This window comes from Typopeltis vanoorti, chromosome 13, assembly GCF_054136105.1.
Source record: "Typopeltis vanoorti isolate ZY-2024b chromosome 13, IOZ_Tvanoo_1.0, whole genome shotgun sequence".
Classification (NCBI taxonomy): domain Eukaryota; kingdom Metazoa; phylum Arthropoda; class Arachnida; order Uropygi; family Thelyphonidae; genus Typopeltis; species Typopeltis vanoorti.
Window position 1 is genome coordinate 15191127 of NC_143561.1, and position 25622 is coordinate 15216748.

A 25622-nucleotide genomic window follows, 5' to 3' on the forward strand; every position below is an offset into this window, starting at 1 on the left:
AGGGAGATTATGTTGAAAAATGAAAATAATTTAAAAATTATAAATTCGTTTTTTCATTGTTTGGCCGAGAACTTTTCAGACCACCCTTGTATATATATATATATGAGTATCACATCTGGATAGATGTCTGAACAGTTCGCAGAACAAGTATTCTTAAATGTAATGTCCTTTCTTCCTATACCTATTCCAGTTTTTCAAATATTAACATTTCATCAGCAAAACCTGCAGTACTCGAGTAATAAAATATATTATTATTATTATTATTCCTGACACCTCCAAGGAGTCCGAAAACTCATCGCGGGAGGACATCTACAACTGTCTCAACCACTACACCGAACCTCTACTACGAATCATCTCCATATTTACAACTTTTTAGGAAGAAACTGAAATTAGGAAACTCGCCGATCAATAATATATTACTTTCATTGTATAAGAATAAAAATATTATGAAAATCTAATTAAAATCTAAACAAATAACAAATAAATACATAAAAAACTTTATTTTGTGAAATTTATCTTGCATGCATTTACTTTTCATATATCGGTATCAATATCATTTCAATTTTCTAGCAAATAATGCTTTCAACAAATTTTTTCCACGATGAATTTTCCCAGTGTAAAATTTTCCATTCGATGAATTTTCACCCGCGATGAAATTTCCCCCATGATGAAATTTCCTCTCAATGAATTTTCCCTGCAATAGATTTTCCTCTTAATGAATTTTTCCGCAATGAATTGTCCGTGAACCCTTTTGAAGGAATATTTATAAGGAGCAATAGCTGCTAATAAATATTCAAGTTGTATGCCACGAGTAAAGAAAACACAGTTTGGCATCAAGTGAATGACAAATAATATCAAACAGGAACTGCAGATAAAAAAGAATATCCTTATCTCTTTCATAAATTTTCCTTCCTTTCCTTCCAGGTAAGGAAGGAAAAACTAGGATACGAGAAGCGATTTACCCTGAGATCCAAAGAAAATCCTAAGCAATTTTTTTTTTGCTATGTTGCCAGTAGGAGCAGAAATGATTGTGGAAGAATGACATTGTTGGATAAAAATGGGAATAGAGTGACTGATGCAAAGGATGTGTGGAGTTGTTCAATGAACACTTCATTGGGATATTTCATCCTGGAGAAGTAAGTTTTAATACTAGAGGGATAGGGCAGGTTCAAGGTTTAGAGGTACAAGAGGAGGGTGTGTTCCAAATACTGAGTACCCTGGATGTCAGTAAAGCTGTGGGACTGGATGGTATTTCACCACAGGTTTTGAGAGAATGTGCTAAAGAACTGACAACTCTGTTGACCTGGTTATTGAATGAAAGTCTGGCCATGGGAAAGGTTCCCAAGGAGTGGAGGAGGGTGAGATAGTGCCATTGCATAACGATGGTAGCAGACTGGAAGTGTCAAACTATAGACCAGTTTGTATTTCATCAATATTTTTTATGATCTTGGAGAAATTAGAGAGGGATCATTTGCAGCATTGGGCAGATATGGGTAATGTTACCTGTGAGAGTGGGCATGGATTTGTTAATGGGCACTCTTGTTCAGTAATACGATTGTCTTTTATAACACAGCGACAAGAGCAGGTACCATACGATAAGCTGATATTTAAGTTGAAACACATGGGTTTAGATGTCAGGTTAGTGAACTGGAATTTGGATTGGCTATCTGATGGTTGTGTATGGAGGAGTATGAAGGAGGCAGAAGGTTACAAGTGTATTCCCACAAGGCTCAGGCTCAGTACTGGGACCTGTATTATAAATTTAGTTTAATCCTTTATCCAAGTGTGAGCAAACAAAGTTTGCGCCTGAAAGTATCTTCGGGACTGGGGTAAGGTGGTACAACACCAGGACTACTCGTTGCAAAGGTGGAGCAAGCTACCAACACTCCTGTCTCAGTATCTCCTATAATGCAAAACACATCTCCTTGCGGATATGTCTAATGTTATGCATTAAGGGAAGGGCCACTACCCAGAGTAGTTTCAACCTTTATTGAGGTCTCTTCAGGAGTGTTGGTAACTTGCTCCACCTTTGCAACAAGTTGCCCTGGTGTCGTACCACCTTACCCCAGTCCTGAAGATACTTTCAGGTGCAAACTTTGTTTGCTCACACTTGGATAAAGGATTAAACTAAATTTATTATACTCTAACCAAGTGAAAAATAAACTTTCAAATGGGACTTGCATTGTTTAACCTTTATATCAATGACATTGTCAGTGGATTGCAGGGGGTGTGATATTCAGTAGTTTGCAGATGATGTGAAGCTGGGAAGGGTTATTAGTAATAGTGCAGATGTAGTAGCTGAGTGACAAGATTTGAATAAACTGAATAGAGCTAAATGTAAAGTCTTGAAGTTTGGGATACATTGATGAGAGGGATCTGGGGGTGATTACTGATAGAAACCTGAAATTCAGGGAACATATTGTAAAGGTGGTGAAGGTAATCCAGAGGATTGCTGCAAAACTGAGAAGGACTCTGACCTGCATAATAAAAGAGTTGTCATTCCATTGTATATAGATCTGATCAGACTACACCTGGACTATTGTGCTCAAATTTGGTCTCCAGTATTTGAAAGGGATAGATTAACTGTGGAAAGAGTTTAGAGGCAGATAACAAAGACGGTATCAGGACTTTGCAATGTTGGTTATGAGGGTAGGCTGAGGGAATGTGGACTGCAGCATTCAGGAGGCTGCATACTGATACAGATAGAAGAACAAGAGGTGATATGATTGATACTTCTAAACTGTTGAGAGGTAGTTACAAGGTGAACACTGGGGAATTCTTCCATTTCGTGGAACAGGGGGAAGGAATGAGGATAAGGGGCTATCGCCATCCCTGGAAGTTAAGAAAGGAAGTTGTGAGCAAGAAGGTGAGGAGTGGTTTCTATGCATGCAGTGTGGTTGAACCATCATCATTAAAGCCACCCATTATTATCACCCTCCTGTCATTCACCAGTCTCATCTCTCTCTCTGAACATTTCAGAATCATTTCCCTCTGCATTCCCTAGCCTGTAGCAACAGCCCACTAAATATCTCAAATTAGTGCTCACCTCAACCTCACACCAAATGGTCACAAAGCCATTATCATTCCTGCTTTGAAGTTCCACACGGAGAGGACACAACGCTTTTGAAATCATCAGTAATATCCCACCTCCTTGTTTATCTTTTCTGTCTTTTGAGAAAAAATATTATAACAATCATATTCCATTCTAAGAAGTACATTATCTTTCATTACCAGGTCTCTGACACCAGTGATTTGCAGACTGACAACTCTATCAAGGCCATGAACTCTGCACCCATATTCCTAATACTTCTTGAATTGGATTGGTGTATAAGCAGAGTAGCTTTCACCTAGTTCTTCTTTCCTTCCTGCAATTCCTCACCCTATGATTTGAGCCCTTTCGACTCGAATTGATTTGAGAGTAATTTGTTGCTTCCACTTAGGCAATTTTGCATCCAAGTCTTCCTTTGTCATTTATTTCCCGCTGATCCTGATATCTTACTCACAGTCCCAATGTCTAGTTTTCATTTCCTTGACTGACAACTCTCTCCTCCTGTTTTCAACAATTTACCCAATTTTACATTGCTACTCTCCATCCAATGCAGACCATGTGCAGCAAACAATTCTCTCATACCCTTAAATTTATTCCACACACATCCATGTACTCAAGTCCTTTCTTCGTGCACGTTTTAGCTATCATACCATTCATAATCATTGCTCCTCTCCTCAGCCATCTACCATTGTACCTTGACAACACACAATTCTCCATCTCACACTCTTCCTCTTCACTGCTTAGCAACACTCACATATCCCGTGCTATCTCATTCACACTTCCTTGCAAATTCTGTGCTACTTCATTCATATTTCATCACAAATCATTTGTTCCTAACAGCAATTCTGTGCTACCTCATTCATATTTCATCACAAATCATTTGTTCCTAACAGCAATTCTGTACTACCTCATTCATATTTCATCACAAATCATTTGTTCCTAACAGCACAGTCAACATCTCTGCATTTCCTCTCTTCTCTCCACAACCCCAGTCACTCTTCCCACTGTTGATCTTCTCAGACATACTTTTGACTCCTGTTCCATTTTGACATCATTTGCCAGTCTCCCTATAGTACTACAATATTTTCCACCATTCAATGCAATCATTCATTCTTTGACTCATCTTCCATCGGCACCTTTCTTCTTACACTTCCAATGACCACTCTCTTTTTAAATGTCCTATGTCACTTTGTCCACACTTCAATTTATTCCTCAACCTTACCAGTTCTCTTGAATATCTTCACTCATGTTCACACAAGCTTCTTTACTATTCTTTCTTCACTCTTCTACTGTTTCAACATCTCTCACATCTTCCTCAGTCTTAAGTTGAGAGTTTATTTTTCACTTGGTTAGACTATAATCAGTTTAGTTTAATCCTTTATCCAAGTGTGAGCAAACAAAGTTTGCACCTGAAAGTATCTTCAGGACAGGGGTAGGCGCAAACTTTGTTTGCTCACACTTCGATAAAGGATTAAACTAAACTTATTATAGTCTAACCAAGTGAAAAATAAACTCTCAATGTCTTTCTCTGAATCCGGAGTGATTTAATAATAAGGTTGCACACCCATTGACCACACCCTAGGTTAGGATGACCTCTCATTACTTCTGCCTTTGTATCTCCACTACTGGGCCTGGCTCCCACTGACAAGACCTCAATAAAGGTCGAAACCGGTATGGGTAGTGGCCCTTGCCTTAATGCATAGCATTACACATATCCACAAGGAGATGTGCTTTGCATTATGGGAGATACTGAGATAGGAATAATGAGAGCTTTCTCCACCTTTGCAATGAGTTGCCTGGTGTTGCACTACCTTACCTCCGTCCTGAAGATACTTTCAGGCGCAAACTTTGTTTGCTCACACTTGGATAAAAGATTAAACTAAACTTATTATTATTATTCCTCAGTCTTAGTACTGTGTCATTCATTGCATTTGTACCACATTTGCTCCTGACTTTCACTATGCTCACATCACTTACGCCATTCACATTCCCATTGACTGTTTCTTTTGTCAGATGACTTGCCTGGAATGATAAACACTCTTTCTTATTGTTACATTCTCATACTTTCATCCTAAGTTACCAATACATTACTGTCCATTGAATCTCATTTAAGACACACTTTGCACACCCACATTTTTCCTTCCATCTGCCTTAAAACTCCATAACCTATCCATATAATTTGAATATCAAATTTAACTCATGAATAGATAAAATCGCTGCCATCTTACTTTCAATACCCATCAGTAGCTCTAAGTTTAAAGACTTTAATAGATTACTGAAACAAATAAGACCATACCTTACAAATACCACAAGTGCAAAATTTCTACAACAGCTCTCACACACAAACACAAAAAAATCTGCTGTTAACTATCAACAAAGAGTTATCTGATCCTACGGTGTTCTTGTACAATTCCTGCAAAGCACCACCTGACACCACATAATATGTCAATCCACCAGTTTACAGAAATTTACTTATAGGTGAGTTAATGGTTAGATAATCTAGTAACTCTTCTCTTGAGACAAACATGGAACTTTTTAAGTCACTTCAGGTTTCCAATAAACAGGCAGTTTTACACCAGCAATAAAAATGATCTTTCCCCTAAAAATATACTCATTTTTCTCAAGAATAATCACAAAATATTCATTTTGATACTCACCTATCATAATCCAACACTGTATGTAACCTATGAGCAACAGTGATAATCGTGCAGTGAGAAAATGCTTCTTTTACAGTGGCTTGTATTAAATGATCAGTAGGCAAGTCCACTGAAGCTGTGGCTTCATCTAGAACCAGTATACGGGACTGGCGCAATAAAGCTCTAGCCAAGCATAGTAACTGTCGTTGTCCATTACTAATTGCAAACAATGAAATTAAAACAATTATATTAGGAATTATATTTACTAATGCAACTAAATAATGTTAATGATTCTCTTTCAATTATCTTTATGTCCAACAACAAATATATATATACTGTAATATATATGGAAACACTATACTGAATACATTATTTCTGAGAGAAATATATTCCCTGAAGAACCTAACTGTAAAGAAACAAAGCAAATACTTTGAAGTGGAAATATCAGTTTCAAAGTTAACTGTCAACTTAACTGGATATCTCAATCTTATATTATTACAATTCAATTTTTAACTTTATTAAAAAATTAAATTAAAAAATTCTTTTGAAACTGATTCACCCTTTTTAATTTTTTATTACACAATTTTCAAAATAGTATCCTACTTCTGACCTTCAACTATAAGAGATTTTTCATTTAGAGGAAGTATAAATAGAAAAGAAGAGGAAATGATGGAAAAATTAGAGAGTTACCAGGTCAATAAGCCTATCTCGATATCATTAATTATTATCATTATTATTATTAATACATAACACCTCCAGAGAGTCTAAAGACGCATCGAGGCAGGGTACCTACTCTACAACTCTCCGTCTCCACCACTCCACCAGTCACAACTACCTTCATTATCTGCACCAAAGGCATCTACTGCCAACTACTGACTAATATTTTCACAAACAAACATCCATGCCCATGGCAGGATTCGAACTAGCAGCCTTTTGGCTGGAGAGTGGATATGTTAACCACTTGGCCAACCAGGCCAGCAATGTACAAGATAATGTCGGTAATGTACAAGATAAACAATAATAGCCCCAAGAGAGACAACTCCTATAGTACTCAGCTAGACTTTCCTCTTTATGGGACACCAACCTCCCATAAACAACACTCTAATGCCTGCCTGACAGCCAATCACCTATCCAACTCACTAGTCACTCATCCAATCTTATCTATTTCAATTTAGTTACTGGCTTGGTGTGTAACTATCTATCAAAGGCCTTTGAACCATCCAAGTATACTACTGTATATGCATTTCCCTTATCCAGTGAATTCGTCACCTTGTTATAGTACATAAGCAGGCTGCTAAAACATTACTTCCTCCTAACAAACATATCCTGATCATAATGAGAATACTGCTATTATTATACTGCTATTTTGCATGATATCTTATATTTCTCATGATTTCTTTTATTCTATTTCTTGCAATTTTGTTGAGTTTTTTTTTTTTTTTAACTTCTCACAACTGTGCCCTCTGTTTGCTAGTAAAATTTACGTTGACAAGTAAAATAGCTGAAATGAGTGACAAAATCAGAGTTGAATAATGTTAGAGGGAAAATCCTATTAAAGTAAATCCACAGTTTATTTCACATGTTTTTGGTAAACAAGAAAACTATAACCAATGATCATTATGTTAGAGGGCCACTGGGCTAGTTTTAAGTTCCATGGTATTCTTCACCTGAGAAGAAGAAGGCTTGCTTATGGAGGCAAAGAACAAGATGAGAGCTGCTGAGAGAATTTAGTAGAGAGGCAGCAAATACAGTAAACTACAAACAAATTGTTATGATCTCAAGAAGACCACCCACAGAATATTAATAATCTCTTGTTGAGATGAAGTTTATAGCTTGTTTAAACTATACCAGTTTAGTCTACAGATCTCACTTGTATTTGATGGGAATGGTTTGTAAGTGGAATAGTAATGCAGCATTATGGCATGCCTATGGTAGTATTCTTACTTGTCACTGATCCTAATAACTTTTCTTTTTATCTGCTCCAGCTTTTGTGTTCATGTTACTTGAGAATATCCCATCCACATCTCTAAATTCAATTTTCATTGTTCTATATTGTATCAGCAGCCTGATCTTTCTAAACATTTTTTTTTAAATTTATCACTTTTACTTATCATTTTTCACTAATTCACTACACTTGCTCTCCTTTGGAATAAAATATGACATAACTTTGTGTAGTTCACCAGTCAATAAAATTTTAGGTCTCGATAATTTATCTTTCTCTTTCACAAAGAACTGGAAGTATGAGGGTGGTCTGAAAAGTTCTCGGCCTCGACCATACATGGCAACACAATCGGCAACATTTTTTTTTTCTAAGTTGGTACATCTGTCATAAGCATCCATGTGAAATTGCAAGTCATTCTATCAAGTAGCTTTTATACAGCTGTCTGAAACAAAAGTGTTGAAAAGGATAAAATTAAGTATCGTGTGGTTATAAAATTCTTTGTAAAAGAAGGTTTAACGCCAAAAGAAATTCACTCAAAGCTCATAAAAATTTATGGGCACTCTTCTCCTTCGTTTTCGATTAACAAATGTGCTGCCGAGTTTAAGCGTGGCCATACCAGCCTTGAAGATGATTTTCGTGAAGGACGTCCAAAAAGTGTAACCACACCAGAAATCATTGATCAAGTGCACGATTTGGTACTGGATGAGTCAAAGTGCTTGAAAAAATTACTGAGACTATAGGCATTTCAAATAAATGTGTAGGATATATTTTGCATGAAGAATTGCAAATGAAAAAGCTTTGTGCAAGATGAGTGCCACACTTGCTCACAGCAGATCAAAAACACATTCACATGAAAATCTCTGAACAGTGATTGGAGCATTTTAATAAGAATAAAACTGATTTTGTGTGTCAATTTATTACTATGGATGAGACTTGGATTCACCATTATACACCAAAAACCAAACAGCAGTCAAAACAGTGGCAGAAGCCGGTTGTTCAGTGCCAAAGAAGACAAAGTTGGTTCCATCAGCAGGAAAGGTCATGGTTTTGGGAAGCTAAATGCATTTCGTTTATTAATTATCTTGAAAAGGGTAAAACAATAACCGGGGAATATTAATCCGCTCTTTTAACCAGACTAGACTAAAAAATTCATGAGAAAAGACCCAGATTGCAGAAGAAAAAAATCATCTTTCATCAGTATAATAAATTTAGTTTAATCCTTTACCCAAGTGTAGGCAAACAAAGTTTGCACCTGAAGTAGTTCAGGACTGAGGCAACTCATAGCAAAGGTGGACCAAGCTCTCATCATTACTTGTCTCAGTATCAGTAAGGAGATGTGCTTTGGATTATGTCCCATAATGCAAAGCACATCTCCTTGCAGACATGTATAATGCTATTGGAAGATTATTTTGCACTTGGTTAGACTATAATAAATTTAGTTTAATCCTTTATCCAAGTGTAAGCAAACAAAGTTTGTGCCTGAAAATATCTTCAGGATGAAGGTAAGGTGGTACAACACTTAGGCAACGCACAGCAAAGGTGTGCCAAGCTCTCATCACTCCTTGTCTTAGTATCTCCCATAATGCAAAGCACATCTCCTTGCGGACATGTATAATGCTATGCATTAAGGTAAGGGCCACTACCCATAATGCTTTGCATTATGGGAGATACTGAGACAAGGAGTGATGAGAACTTGGTCCACCTTTGCTGTAAGTTGTCTAAGTGTTGTACCACCTTACTTCAGTCCTGAAGATATTTTCAGGTGCAAACTTTGTTTGCTTACACTTGGATAAAGGATTAAACTAAATTTATTATAGTCTAACCAAGTGCAAAATAAACTTCCAACATTTTTCTCTTAATCCAGAGTAATTTAATAATAAGGTGGTACACCTGTTGGCAACTCGTATAGGTAAATATGACCTCTCCTATTCCTTCTGCTTTGGTATCATCACTTCTGGGTCTGCCTCCCGCTGACAAAACCTCAATTAAGGTCAAAACAGGTCTGGATAATGGCCCTTATCTTAATGCATAGCATTATATGTCCACAAGGAGATGTGATTTGGGAGATACTGAGACAAGGAGTGATGAGAGCTTGGTCCACCTTTGCTATGAGTTGCCTCAGTCCTGAACTACTTCAGGCATAAACTTTGTTTGCCTACGCTTGGGTAAAGTATTAAACTAAATTTATTATATTCTAACCAAGTGGAAAATAAACTTCCAACATCCTTCATCAGGACAATGCACCTGTCCACAAAGGTGTTTTGGCAATGGGAAAATTAAGGGATCTGCACTATGAATTGTTGGGACATCCACCCTATTCCCCAGATTTGGCTCCTCTGACTTCTATCTCTTCTCAAAACTAAAAATCTTCCTCACTGGTCAGCATTTTTCTTCGAATCAAGAGATGATTGCAGCTGTAGAGGGGTATTTTGCAGATCTTACTGAGAACCACTACAGGGTTGGGATAATGGCACTGGAGCATCACTGGAATAAATGTATTAGTCTTAAGGGAGATTAAGTTGGAAAATAAAAATAATTTAGAAATTATAAATTCATTTTTTCATTGTTAGGCTGAGAACTTTTCAGACCACTCTTGTAAGAGGGAGAATGAAAATATTCTAACAATCTTTTCTTAATGATATTTTAGTATCTAGCAACTCACTTCTGCAATGGATATATTGTAAACGGAGGCTATTTATTGCTACCATTAATATTATTTTTATATATAATTTCCTTTCTTACTCTACTTCCTCTATCTTACTATTGTTTATCCACCTTCCGTAATTACTAGCCTTATTCCTAAGAACACTGAAAATTTTTTATTGAGACTGTGGCATCAGTATATCCATATCGGCATAAGACTAAATAAAACGTCCAGGAGATCTCTCTCTCTCTCTTACTAGCATAAATTCCTTCAACAAAGTTTACATAAACAGTCATGTTTGTAAGTAACTAAACTGCGCTTTTATTGCCTTAATTGTTTCCCACTCACAAGTCTGATTTATTTAGGAACAGTGCAGTTGTAAAATAAAGGATCAGGCAGCACTCTTTTATGAAATAATTAAAACACATTTATTTACATTAATATGAAATATACATGAATTAAACAATAGTGAGATTGCTTTCTCTATCCATCTATAAAATCTTTAGCATGAAATTAGAACCCTTTTACTTCAACATTAAATAATCTCTTTAACTCAAAAACTTATGTAACTCTGCTTACAATTTCAACTTATTAAACTTCTAGTATACTTGCAAAGAGGTTAGCTAACTCTCTGTTAAGTTAATTTTATAAATTTTATATCAACTTCCAACATACCAATTGATTCTCTTAAAGACACTTCTCATTATCATTGAACAATCTCTTAAAAGTCCATCTACAACCTACTATGAGAGGGAATATACAAAATGTTTGAACTTACAAAAGACTCTGCATCGCACATTCAGTCAAAAGTCTTTCACTGCAGTCTTATGGCATTTCTTTCATCTCAGATCTAGAGTTTCCTTCAGGAATGTCTGGCATTCAGCAGTATCTCATCGGGAAAATAGTGGGCTGTGGATTGCGACCGGCAAAAGGTTGTTCTCCCACAGCAAAAAAGAAAATCTTCTGAGCGAAGTTGCTTTGGGTAATTTACATTGCCTTATTTCCTTTGCTTGGGCCTGGATGACTGGCTTTTCTATCTGCTGTTTCCAATAGCTCTAACTGCCGCCTCCAATGACCATAATTGCTGCCAACTGACTCTTATGGACTCCCGAATCTATTCCCTTTCTCTGGCGATGACTCGAAGACTTCTCGCAACCTTGAAGCTCTCTGTCTGGCGGCGACTGGAAGCCCTCCCTACTCGGCTCTGTCCCTTTTTATTATGCCTACTCTCAGACCTTGCACAAAGGGTTGTAACCCCCTAAGAATTTGGCATGACTCTTTCATCTTCCTTTAAGTTTGACCCGCTCTTTGTCCTCCTCCATGCATTCTTTTGATCGTATTTTGCCGGGTGCGGAACTTGTCTAAAACTAGTGGCACTCTTAGATACTAACTTTAAAGGTGTTAGCGCAGAGCTTGTAAGCACTTCTCTCATACACAAAACTAGTAAACAACTTTCCTGCACTCTTACACATAATTATATACAAAGTTCCGATGGCAAAGCATTGCCTTTGTTTTCGACATTAAAACAGTAAATACATTCACTTCCCACAGGGTTAACTACATTAATATTTAGCAAAACACACATAGAAACAAACAAGGTTATTTACAGTTCTCATGGGACTTACCTATGTAAAAAAAATCGATGTAAAGCACTTTGATATTTTTAAGCTACATCGAGATTTTACAATATCACTGTATCCATATTCTGGTCAACTTCCAATTAAACATCGAGGAATCATTTTGTCATATAAACTGTTAACTTCCCTACCAGCTGAGGTGGATGAAATAGCGAGACCAAATTGAATGGACCTTTCACTACACAAAGTTAGTAAACACTTTACTTACTTAAGATTTTTGCCATTCTCCATAACACTATAGCATAACCCACAGGGAATGATCATACAACTTATTTTAAATATGAACATTCCAAATTCATCCAAATTTGGCTAGCACTTTACTTTTATTTAGTAATGTTTAAAAGTACATAGAATTACTAATAAGTGAAGGAAAATTGCCTGTGAAGAGGAAAGTGACATGGAGAAATGTTTAGTCAGTTTGTAGGCTATCTAGCCGATATTTACTACTGGACAAAAGGGGGAGTATTAAGTTTGGGAATTTTGGCTACCCATATATCTGGGGTGGTCTGACATAAGGTTTAAGCCTTTTTGGTAATCTCTTTGGGCCACGATGTAACATTTTTAAAATAATTTATATGCTTTTTTTCTTTTAAGATTTTTTAGGATCCCAATCTGTAATCTGATAAGTAGAGGAATCCTTAAGGAGATGACTCATTTTTATGTTGTAATCCCTTTGGTCCATCATAGGGCCTGGTTGGCCGAGTGGTATAATAATAATAATAATAATAATAATAGTAATTATTATTATTATTATACAATCTCCATGGAGTCAAAGGCCTCACCACACAGAGATCCATTATTCACACAATACCTACATGCAATACACAATATCAGAATAGCCAGAGGTAGTAGGTAGTTGTAAGTGCTTCATTCACTGACAAAGCACTCACAACCACCTCTGGCAACTCATTTCATCCATTCACCACCCTCCAAGCAAAAAATCCAGTCCTAAATCCCCTTGCCAGCAATCTTGCACAATTCCCATTCCTCATTCTCTCTCACTAACAGCTGTGTACTAAAAAAAAACTTCAGTGTCAATTCTATAAAATCCCCATAACTTATATACTTCTATGAAGTCTCCTCTTTTCTGCCTACTAGTTAGTTTTTGAAGCCCACAGACCTTCAATCTATTCTCATAGGGAGTATTCCATAGATCTACCACAATTCCTTGCATTTTTTCACTTGGCTCCAGATCCTCTCCACCATTTTTTCATCCCTACAAATTCAGGTGTTCAAATCTCTATGCAGTAGTTCAGATATTGCTTGAATAAAGCCTTATAAAGGGAAACAATAACTTCTCTATCATTGCTTGTTAGCATGTTCTTTAACAGCCACATAATCTGATGGCTGTTTTGGCTATCTTTGCAATATGTCTGGCATCATCAGTTTTCTGCATATCAGTTCCATCAATATATAGTACACAGCTTGTGATCTCCTCTTCTCCAAATCTATTTAATTTATCCTGTAGGATCTGTACACTACCTTCATTTACTATTCAATTGCCAGTTTTGCACCATTAGCAAGGAACTGAATATTTCCTGTCAAATAATTTTAATCCCTACAGAATTCAGGTGTACAGATCTCTATGCAGTAGTTCAGATATTGCTTGAATAAAACCTTACAAAGGGAAACAATAACTTCTCTATTGTTATTCTATCACACGAATTAAAGAACAGAGAACCAAGTACTACCAAGCCGTGTGGTCCATAATTGGTCATCTGCTTTCTCCTAGATTCAACTTCTCAATAAACCACTCTTTGATATCTGTCTATCAGCCACTTGTAATCCAAATCATTAGATTCATATCCTTTCCTATTTGATCTAATTTACAACAGAGTTCTATGTGGAATCAAATGCCTTTGCAAATTCCAGCAGTATCACTGAGTAGCCATTTCACTTATCCAACTCCATTGTCACTTTATTATAAAAAAGTAAGCAAATTACTAAGGCAAGATGTACCCTTCAACTTTATAAATATTGTCCCCAAGTAAGATAGCACAGCTCAATGGGTTGTATGAAGAAGGAAGATGGATAAGTGGAATGCATAACAGTGAGGATGAGATGGTAGGAATGGCAATCAGAGTGAGGATCAGAGAAACGACAGTGGTCAGACCGAACAGAGAGGTGTGGTATAGAAGCTAAAATAGAAAATGTTGGAGGTGGTAGAATAACCTCAAAGACAGAGATTGTTATGTTTGTATACAAATACAAGCAGTATTCAAAATAAGAAAGCTGAGTTTGTTGCATTGATTGAGTCAGTATGTGAAAAGATAATTGGTATAAGTGAAACTTAGTTGTTTGAGGATGATGTCATATAGGGAATAGAAATGGAAGGATGTACAATTTTCTAGAAGGATAGGAAAATGAAAAATAGGCAGTGCTATTAATGATTGCAGAGGAATTGGGTCCACAAAGTGTGAAAGTTGATAATAAATGTGGAATTTGAATCTGTGTGTGTGAAGTTAAAATTAACAGTCTATTATATCTGACAAGATGTTGTTACAGGCCAAGGAATATAGAGAATGCTGATTGTGAAATGTTTAGGCAAATTGGTTGCACATGTAAAAAGAAGGTGATCCTGATGGGAGACTTTAATTACATAAACACAGAAAGGAAGGAGGAGAGAGTGTATGGGAAAAAAGGGAGAGTGAGTTTGTTGAAATTCTGAGGGATAAATATCTTAAGCAGCATGTGACTAAAGCAACTAGACACTTTATTGTCTTAGATTTGGTGATAACTTCACAATATGTAGTTATTAATCAAGTATTAATGCTGTGACCAGTTGGAGAGGGTGATCATTAGCTACTTGTTTGAGAGGTGGTAAAACAAGAAAAGGCTACTACCAAAAAAGAGATATATGTGGAATTATAAGATGGGTGATTATGGGATGCTCTGCAGTCAGCCAGCATCAATATATTGCATAGATGAGTTGTGCAGAAAAGATATTGATGGTGCATGGAAATTCATAAGGCAGTATCCAATACAAGCAATGTAAGTTATGTTAAGTGAGTGAGTAAATAGAGTAATAGTGAAATGGATGAACAGTGAAATCAAGCAAGCTGTGTTGGAAAAGGCTATGGAGTAGGTACAAGACTGGTGATTGGATCCATGAAGAGTACAAAGTGCAGGCAAGGAAGGTTATCAGCATGGTAAAGAACGAAAACATGCAGTATGAGAGAAGATTGACTGGTCGGGCCAATTAATTGAAAGGAATTTTTCCACTATATGGCAAGCAAGAGAAAGAATTATTATGGCACTGGTGGACAGTCATGGCAGCAGAGTGACTGTTCCAAAGGATATAATGGAATTATTGAATGAGCACTTTATCAGTGTATATCATACTGATGTAAACGATGCTGTGCAATTTATAGAAGGAAGGTGATTAGGAGAATTAGAAGTGAGAATCAGAGTTTTATCGGTTGTTAACTGGGTTAGATGTTAATAAGGCTGTGGGAATGGATGACATATCAGCATGTATTCTTAAGGAATGAGTACAACATTTAGTTATGCCTTTGACCTGGTTATTTAATGAAAGTCTTGATGAGGTTCCTAAAGAGTGGAACAATGGCAAAAAAGTACCACTCCATATGCATGGTTCTAGGACAGAAGTTTCAAATATAGACCCGTCTGTATAACAGCATTTGCAGTCAAGACGTTGGAGAGATTGGGTAGGAATAGAATGAAAGATTGGGTTGATGAACACAATATTCTTCATAATGAGCAGCATGGATTTGTAAAGGGCAGGCTTGTTTTAGAAATTTACTTGCATTTTATGATAAAGTAATGAGTGCACTGAGGAATCATATGCAATGAAATTCTTGGACTTTGCAAAAGCATTTGATAGATTACCATATGGTAAGTGAAGGAATCATATACAGTAATATTTTTGGACATTGCAAAAGCATGTGGTATCATCATGTGGTAGATTACCACATGATAAGAACCTCCTTAGGAAAACTAATAATGATGGTACATAGCACCCTTCAATTGGAAAAGGCCTGAGTTTGATTCTCATCATGATGAGAAGAATCTTTATATGGGCTTTTTCAAATGAAGGTGAGTTAGATGATCTCATATAGAGGTAGCCGGGTTTTTTTCTCCCAGGAACTTGATTTTATATCCAGCGTACAAGTATATTGGCCATAAGAACACACGCAATTTACAGACACAGAGCAATTTACAGATTTATCCCAGAGAGGATTATAAAAAGAGTAGAAATTGAAAGGGAAAGAACCAGAGGTTGTCCCTGGAAGATATATGAGTGTGGTGAAGGCTGGTGTGAGGAGTACATTTTTCACCTGGGGAATTGTCAGTGAATGGAACATATTACCAGGATATGTTGTTAAAGCAGAGAGTGTTAAGGATTTTAAGATTCGGTACGATAACATGTTGTCATTTGAATGAATCTCCTATGGTTAGTCTGCTAACTCTATGGAAGATGCAAAAATAATAATAATAATAATAAAGCATCATAATCATGTCACTCAGTTCCGAATTTTGTCTTTTGCCAATTTCTTCAATAACTTAATCATCACTATTTTGCCCTCTTTCCACTTCATTGGCACCTTGCTAGTAATGAGGCTTAAATTAAACAGCTTAGTGATGATTCAAATTCTCTTAATTTTAATGTTCTGCATTAATCCAATTTTTGCTAGCACTTTACTTACCTAAGATTTTCCCCATTCTCCATAAGAGTATAGTCTAAGCCACCTGGAAGTAATGATACAAATTCTTTTAAATGTGAATGTTCCAAAGCTATCCAAATTTCATCATCAGAATGCTCTTCAAATGGATCAAGATTCATACGTAAAGATCCAGCAAATATAACTGGATCCTATAATTAAAAAAAAAAAAAAAAACAGTTAACAACTAAAATATTGAAAACAGAAACTTCTAATAATGTTTCAGCATGGGATTCAGAAGTTAGCAATAACACACTCTTAGTTAACTATAGATTACAAATATGACACAATGTTATATGCACGTCATATCACTTTCTTATTAAACTGTTTCCAGTTGTGTATAAATACATAGTTGATTCCTACTTATATGGATGACAAGAATGATATCAGCCAGAAGTTGAGCAAGAAAATATAAGTGCAGAGAATGTGATTATGGAGGTGGCAGAGAAAGCAAAAGCAAGTGTGACTGCATTGAATGGAAGTGAGCCTAACGATCGAGATCAAGTCGGTATGATTGAGGGAATGAAAAGAAAACCCAATTGAAGGAGCTAAAGTGGGAGTGATTGTTGATATGAAAGAGAGCACGACCGATGGAATATAAGAGTTGAAAAGAAAATGACTGAGAAATGAGATGAGGCATATGCAAAATGAAATTAGGTTTGGTGGATATGAAATGGAAGCCTGTGAAAAAAATAAAATGAAAGATAGTGGGGAAAAAGGAGTGGCAAATGATTCAATGATTCGAGAATAGTGCTGTATAGAGATTCTATTATAAAATTGTAGTGGATGAGAGGTGCAGAAGGTTTGTTTTCCAGGAGGGAGGATGATGGATGCTTTGGATATGGGAGAAAGCATCAAGGGGAAGGTAGGGATGATACAATTGGGTTGGGCATATGGAGAACATGAGAATAGGAATCAGAAGATTATTCAGAAGAGTGAAAGACAATAGTGTGGTAGGAAAAGTAGTTGGTGTGTTATCTAGGTATCCCAATAATGAGTTGAAGCAGTGATCAAAAATCATGAGTGGTATGCTAGCAGATCTGTATAAAGAGAAAGGGATGCAGTTTGTTGATGTGTGAAAAGCATCTGAGGGACAAACAGAATTGTATTAAAAAAAGAGATGGACTATGTTTAAATGGATTTAGTGTGAAAAACTAGAGAGACTTGCTAGAAAAGTATAATGAGCGATGTGAATAAGGTTTCAGTAGAAGTCAATATTATATAAATGAGTAGGAGAGTGGATGAGACTGAAGCAATTGTGAATGAAGATGGGAATATAAGAACAGGAATGCAAGTTGGAAAGGGAAATGATGGGGGGAGGGGGAGAATCAGAAACATAAATGCAAGGAGAAGAGATGCTTAAAGAGTAGTTGAGTTTGGGAAGATATATGACAGGTATTGTGTTTTCCCTCCTAATCCTCATGTATTGAAAATTTTCTTTTGTGTAACCATATAGAATCCCTTTAGTAACTTATAAATTTCTATCATGTACCCTCTCCTCCACCCATCAGCTATAGCCTGCAACCCATACACCTTCAATCTATCCTCACAGGGAACATTCCACAGACCACGAGCTTGGTCACTTACTGAATCCTCTCCATGACTTCCTGATCCCCCCAAAACACAGTTAATCAAATCTGTGCACAGTAGTCAATATGAATCTGAATCATAGCCGTATAAAGAGGAATAATAACATCTCTATCTTTACTCATTAATGTGTTCTTCAACATCCAAGTAATCCTCTGAACTGCAACCATAAGTTTCTCCAGTTTAGCAGTTCTGTGGTAAGTTTTTTGGTATTGAGACCACATTATTATGGAATTAAAGAGTTTAATAAAAAATAAGCAATTAAAACCCAACAAGTTTTATAAGTCAAAATCTTTACATCATCAGGGGTACTGGTACCTAAAGTTTTTACACAACAAAAGCCTGTTAACAATTAATTACACATATTAGATGTTTTTGATAACTTCACAACTGTAAAGTTGTGAAGTTATCAAAATACATAATAATTTTTTTACACATAATTACATACTAATTCTTGTAGAAAGGCTTATATGCTGGTTAAACATGATAACTAAATACTTAAGGAATTGACAGCATACACTAGAAATATAAATTAAATCAACTTTAATATATACTTTCCGATATTTCGGCAAGGTCACGTTGCTATCTTCATGGGAACTTAAGATAAAGACACGTGCACGCAAATACTACATAACAGCAAATGAGAAACGAAGCGAGGAAGCTGCCATTTTCCTAAAGTCCTGATGGTGCCCCCTGGTGGGTTTATTAGGTGTTCTTGGCCTTTGGGCTGAAGTTCTTCTGATATATGCTTCCCAAATTTGGTGCAGTCTCATGCATCCAAATTTGATGAGGTTTGGCATGTTCCTAAGGTCTGAGGCTGATTCCATGAATAGGCTTTCATATTTGAACTTGCTGCATATTACTATGTGTGTATTACTGTGGCTTTATTCCACTTTATTTTGTGGCAAGTATCCAGAGCATGGTCTGCAAGCCCAGAGTGGCTGTACTGGTGAAATCAGATGTAGTCCTTGTGTTCTGAGATTCTGATATTTGCTGTCCTGCCTGTTTGGGCAAAGTCAAACAGGCCAAAGCCAAAAAAAAAAAAAAATTGTCCTACTTTGGCCAAACTGGCAGGACAGCAAATATCAGAATCTCAAAACACAAGGACTACATACAATTTCACCAGTACAGTCACTCTGGGCTTGCCCAGAGTGGCTGTACTGGTGAAAGTTCAAATATGAAAGCAAGTTCATATTTGAAAGACTATTCACGGAATCAGCCTCAGCCCTTAGGAACATGCTAAACCTCAACAAATTTGGATGCATGAGACTGCCCGAAATTTGGGAAACATATATCAGAAGAACTTCAGTCCAAAGACCAAGAACACTTAATATAGCCCGCAAGTGGGCACCATCAGGAATTTAGGAAAATGGTAGCTTCCTCGTTTCGTTTCTCATTTGCTGTTATGTAGTACTTGCATGGCGTGTCTTTATCTTAAGTTCCCATGAAGATGGCAACTTAAGATGGCCGAAATATCAGAAAGTATATATTAAAGTTGATTTAATTTATATTTCTAGTATATGCTGTCAATTCCTTAAGTATTTAGTTATAATTACATAATAATTACATACTAATACAATATATAATAATTTTTATTTACACAAAATAAAACAATGTTTTATTATGTGTAAATAAAAATTATTATGTATTGTATTATTATGTAATTAATTATTAATGGGCTTTTGTTGTGTAAAACGTTTAGGTACCAGTACCCCGATGATGTAAGTCTTTCTACTTACAAAACTTGTCAGGTTTTAATTGCTTATTTTTATTAAATTCTTTAATTACATAATAATGTGGCCTCAATACCGAAAACTTAGCACAGAGTCCTCTAAACTATTTTAGCAACTCTTGCAATATGTCATCTGAATTTCAAATCTCTATCAACCATCAATATGATATGAAGTATGTAATCTTTTCATCTCAAAGTGCATTACTTTACATTTTACAACAGTAAATTGACAACCATTGTCCTTTGCCCACACTACCAATTTGTTGAGAGAAACCCGGTATGGGTAGTGGCCCTTGCCTTAATGCATAGCATTACACATATCTGCAAGGAGATGTGCTTTGCATTATGGGAGATACTGAGATAGGACTGATGAGAGCTTTCTTCACCTTTGCAACAAGTTGCCTGGTGTTGTACTACCTTACCCCAGTCCTGAAGATACTTTCAGGTGCAAACTTTGTTTGCTCACACTTGGATAAAGGATTAAACTAAACTTATTATATACTACCAGTTTATTTAAATCATCCTGTAAGATATTTACATCACTTTTATCAACTATTGCTCTTCCCATTAATTAGCAGCCAACCTCTCAAATCTTTCACTATATCATTAATGTACAAATTAAAAAGTAGTGGTCCTAGTACTGAACCATGGGGCCCTCCATCAATCACACTGATTCGCCTTGATTCCACTCCACCACACACTACCCGCTGATAACTGTCTATGAGCCACTGCAGTTGGATCATTACTGGATAATTCTATAATTAAATGTTATTCACTATTTTTTAATTTATATCAAATAAACATTGTTTAACCTGGCATTAGTAAGGTGGGGTATCATAATTAATTCTTTCTATATCTTTGGGATCTGTGACACCCCACCTTACTAATGCTGGGTTAATAATTAACAACATTAATGGTACGGCATTTATATTATCACATACATTACATACAGGCAGCTAATCTTACTTGAGGTATTATGGACAATGCAGATCGCAAAGTATGTAGTTCTATTTTGTTAATATCTACATCATCAATATAAATATGTCCTCTAGTGGAATTAAGAGCTCTAAACAGGCACATAACCAGTGAAGATTTTCCAGCTCCAGTTCTGCCAACAACTCCTACCTAAAATAAAAATTGCAAAACTATACATTTATTCATATTTATTTATTCAAATAATGAATTTATGTTTATAATTTTTTTTACCTCTTTTCATATTTACAGTTATCCACAATTTTAATGTTTAATTAGCATATATTCTTTACATACTGATTTTTGGCCCAAATATAAGTCATGTACCAAAGAATCCTTTCAGAAATGTATTTTTATGTATATCCTTTCACGTATGCTGAAGAATATCCCCAAACTAATATGCTTTTAAAAATAGACTTTAATTAGCAAACTATAAATTGGTAGATTTATTAGCAGAGTGACACTATATCTTTCCAGTCTATCTTTACAGAATATAAATTAGTTAATACTATAACTTAATAGATAATTAATAGATTGTTCAATATAAGAAATGTATATGATATTTTTAATTATGGGTGTTAATACTGTGTATACTGTAATGAAGAGATGTCACCTAGGTGCAAGAAAATTGATTTCCTGAATTTTTCTCAGAGAAAATGATCTTAAACACAGATTTGGTCTTTGCATTGGAGAATGGTACTGTGAATGAGGCAAAAAAATCATCCTCCATTTGGCAAGAAAAATGAGAAGTTAATTATCTGGCAGTTTTTGGAGATGTGAAGACTTCTACGAAGAAAGGATAAATGTAGAACAAAAAAAGCCATTCATTCAAGAATGCTTAAGAGATATCTGAAACACTGACATGGAACATGGAAGTCAATGCTGCATGGGCACTGATCAAGAACTATTTAATAGGAGCAATGTCTGAATATATTTTCTAAAAAAAATATGTACAATGGATGAATTATATGATTAAGCAATCTAATAAAAGAGGATAACCTAATCAGATTACAAAGGAAAATTCCAGAGTTTGATATATGGTCACTAGAAGAAAAAAAAAAATTAGCATTGCAATGAAAAGTAGTAGTGTATCTGAATGGTGTTACAAAATGTTTTTTTTTTCCCTTAATTATATCATGTAGATTTGTGTAAAGTACTTTTGTATGATAGCCAGACTGGATATAATCATTGCACTGTGGTATTATGGTTCTAAAAATGTTTGCTTCAGTTTTTATTTTGATTAATGTGAAGGTGCCATTAATGTTACAAAAATGGTGGCAGCGGCAGCAAAGAAGCTTATGGCAGAAGCACGGAAGGTCTCAACTTGGAGATCAAGTTTTTCCCTGGATTTTTTTGCAGTGGATAAGATGCAACAATTGTTTTATGTATGCATACAAAAATGTCAAAGATTTATGGAGTGTGAGATAGAATGATAAAAAGGAACATATTATGGTACGTGAGGAGCGTGATGAAAGGCTAGGACATTCCAGAAATGAGAAAGGCATTACCAAGAATAATCAGAAAATGGATGCGAGTGCTTGTGATGGTAATAATAGAAGTGATGTGGAAGGCATAAGCAAGAGTTAATGAAAATGAAGAGTCAGGTTATGTGTATTGTTATTATTATTATTATTATTATTATTACCCTAAGATCTCCCCCCACCATGAAGTCAAACACTCATCTAGGAGGAGGGGGAGGAGGTATGGAGGTGGAAATTGAATGTTTAAAGAAGAACATAACTAATATGAATGACAAGGAGGTTAAGAAGAAGCAAATATCTAAATATGATAGGGTTGCTTCATATGATAACTCAATCATTAAAGGTGTGACAAAAATAAAATGCACAAGATGTGTTTTATTATTATTATTACATGACACCTCTAAGGAGTCCAAAGACTCATCTAGAGAGGGCACCCACTCTACTACTCAATCCACAAACTACAGTGAACTGCAACGACCATCATTATATACACCAACGGCATCTACTGCCCATTACCACCACTAGTATTTTCACAGACAATCACAAACATCCATGTTCACAGCAGGATTCAAACACACAGCTTTTTGGCTGGAGAGTAGATAAGCCAACCACTCGGCCAACTAGGCCGGCGCCTGGTTAGGTACCTGTTTATAGGATACAATAAAATGAATATCAGATGCTTTTACATATATGCAAGGAACAGGCATTTTTCTGCTATGTGAGAAGAAAGAGGAAAAATAATTACTGCTGGATACTGGTGGATAGTTATGGCAGCAGAATAATCATAGGAAATGATACGGTGGAATTATTTAATGAACACTTCATCAGTGTATATTGTAATAATATGAATGATGATGTGCAACATGCAGAAGAGAGACAAGAGTAAGGAGAATTAAAGGTGAAAGAATCAGAGGTGTATTAAATGTTCCTTGGGGTAGATGTTAATAAAGCCATGGGAATGGATGATATATGGGCTATTGGTCAGAGGATATTATTATTATTATTATTATTATTATTAAACAAGACCTCATGGAGTCAAAGACTCATCCAGGAGGTCCTTTTATCTCACACACACCTCATCATACCGCGTCTTAAACACATTCAAACTCCTTGCAGACACCACACTCTCAGGCAAGGCATTCCAATCACTCACAACTCTGCATGAAAAAAACCTGCCTCTCACTCCCCTACTAACACCCTCTTTATACAGTTTCCAGGGATGATCTCTGGTTCTCCCCTGATCTCCCACAATTCTCTGTAGAACTTCTCCACCATTGATCCTATAACAACCCCTTACCAACTTGTAGGTCTCTATCGTATCTCCCCTCTTCCTTCTCTCCACTAGACTCTGCAAATTACATCTTCTCAATCTTTCCTCATACTCTACATCCCAGAGGTCAGAAACTACCTTAGTCAGTTGCCTTTGGACCCTTTCCAACATCTCTTCATCCTTCTGAAAACCAGGTGACCAAATCTGGGCACAATAGTCCATGTGTGGCCTAATCAAAGCCTTATACAATGGAACAAGAATCTCCCTACTTCTACACGTCAGTGTCCTCCGCATCATTCCCAGAAGTCTTTGTGTTGTCTTCACAATTTTGGAGATTGTGTCCCCTAAATTTTAGATCCTTATCCACTATCACCCCCAGATCTTTTATTTCCTCTCCCTCCAACAATATATTCTCGCAAGCATAAATTCTGCATCCCATCTTTGTTTTCCAAATTTTAAAACCTAACATTTTTCAACATTGAACTCACATCCCCATTTGTTTGCCCAATCACTCAATTTATTCAAGTCTTCTTGCAAGGCCACAACATCTTCACTACTCTTTATGGTTCGTCTCAACTTTGCATCATCTGCAAACAACTGAATATCTCCATCCAAATCTTCGCCAATATCATTAATATACAAGTTAAATAGCAATGGCCCTAAAATAGATCCCTGAGGCACTCCACTAGTGACTTTCCTTTTCCTGGATATGCACCCCCATACACAACTTGTTGATACCTATCAGATAGCCAGTCTCCAATCCAATGCACTAATCTAATATCCAACCCCATCTGCTCTAGTTTGACTGTCAACTTATCATGAGGTACTCTATCAAAAGCTTTTGCGAAATCCAAGTATATTACTGTGTATCCTTCTCCTCTGTCCAAGGAAGCAGTCACTTTATTGTAATAAGTAAGTAGATTACTAAAACATGACCTCCCTTTAGCAAATCCATGCTGTCCATCAAAGATTATACCATTGTTGTCAACCCAACTCTGGATCCTAGTTCTCACAAGCTCCTCCAACGACTTAACCACAACACCTGACACACAGATAGGCCTATAGTTTGATGCTTGAGTTCGATCACCTCCTTTATGAAGTGGCACAATCTTGCCCTCCTTCCACTCTTCAGGGACTTGACCAAGTGCAAGACTCGTATTAAAAAAATATGTCAAGGCAGGTGTCAACTCTCTGGCACATTCCTTCAGAATACGCAGTGATATATTATCAAGTCCCACAGCCTTATTTATATCTAGTTTACTCAACTCCCCAAACACCTCTTGCTCACTTACAGTCAGTCTCTCCTCTCCATCATCAACTGCTCTTAATCTCTCCATGAAGTCACATTCACAAGATTGAAAGATCTTTATGAACTGCTCATTAAGTATCTCCACCACACATTCTGCAACAGCTGTCTTTATACCATTTCCTCCAATCAATGTCATCCTTTCATAATCATTCTTTCTTTTGCTGGCTACATATCGAAAGAACTCCCTAGGATTCTTTTTGGCTTCATTAGCTAACTGCTGTTCATACCTCTCTTTAGCTACTCTCACCAACCAAGTCACCCTCCTTGCCTGGTCTTTGTAGACCTCATGAAATTGGTTACTTCCACTTCTCTTATGCTGCCTCCACACTGCCCTTTTTCTCTGTATTGCATGCTTAATCTCTTTATTCATCCATCTCACACCTACCTTATTTAACCTTCTCACCCATGGTATACATTTAGACATTGCATCTACTAAATATTTTTTGAAAATCCTCCAAGCTGCATTGTGAGTGACTGGTCATGTAATTTAGCACGCGTGTAAAATTAGTGATTTTTATCTCTTTTATTGATTTTTAAATCTGAAAATTAGTGCATTATAGTGCTATTAGTGTAGATTTTTGTGTTTTTAGAGTATTTCGTATCTTTATAACATTTTTATTGTGATATTGTTGGTATGGCACCAATGAGACGAACAATGGGGGCAAAGACCATGTTGTCTGG

The 25622-nt window shown here is 36.3% G+C and overlaps 1 protein-coding gene across 4 annotated transcripts in view; it reads right to left on the bottom strand.

The window, feature by feature from the left end:
- LOC150099946 (ATP-binding cassette sub-family C member 1-like) overlaps positions 1 to 25622 on the bottom strand; it is a 684487-nt gene that overhangs the window by 37661 nt on the left and 621204 nt on the right. For all 4 annotated transcript variants that reach the window (XM_090403130.1, XM_090403131.1, XM_090403128.1 and 1 more), the window contains 3 exons: positions 20876 to 21034; positions 16576 to 16742; positions 5707 to 5901 (listed from right to left, as the gene is read on the bottom strand). In XM_090403130.1, coding sequence (XP_090259256.1) covers positions 5707 to 5901; positions 16576 to 16742; positions 20876 to 21034 — 521 coding nt within the window. The remainder of the gene's footprint in view (positions 1 to 5706; positions 5902 to 16575; positions 16743 to 20875; positions 21035 to 25622) is intronic.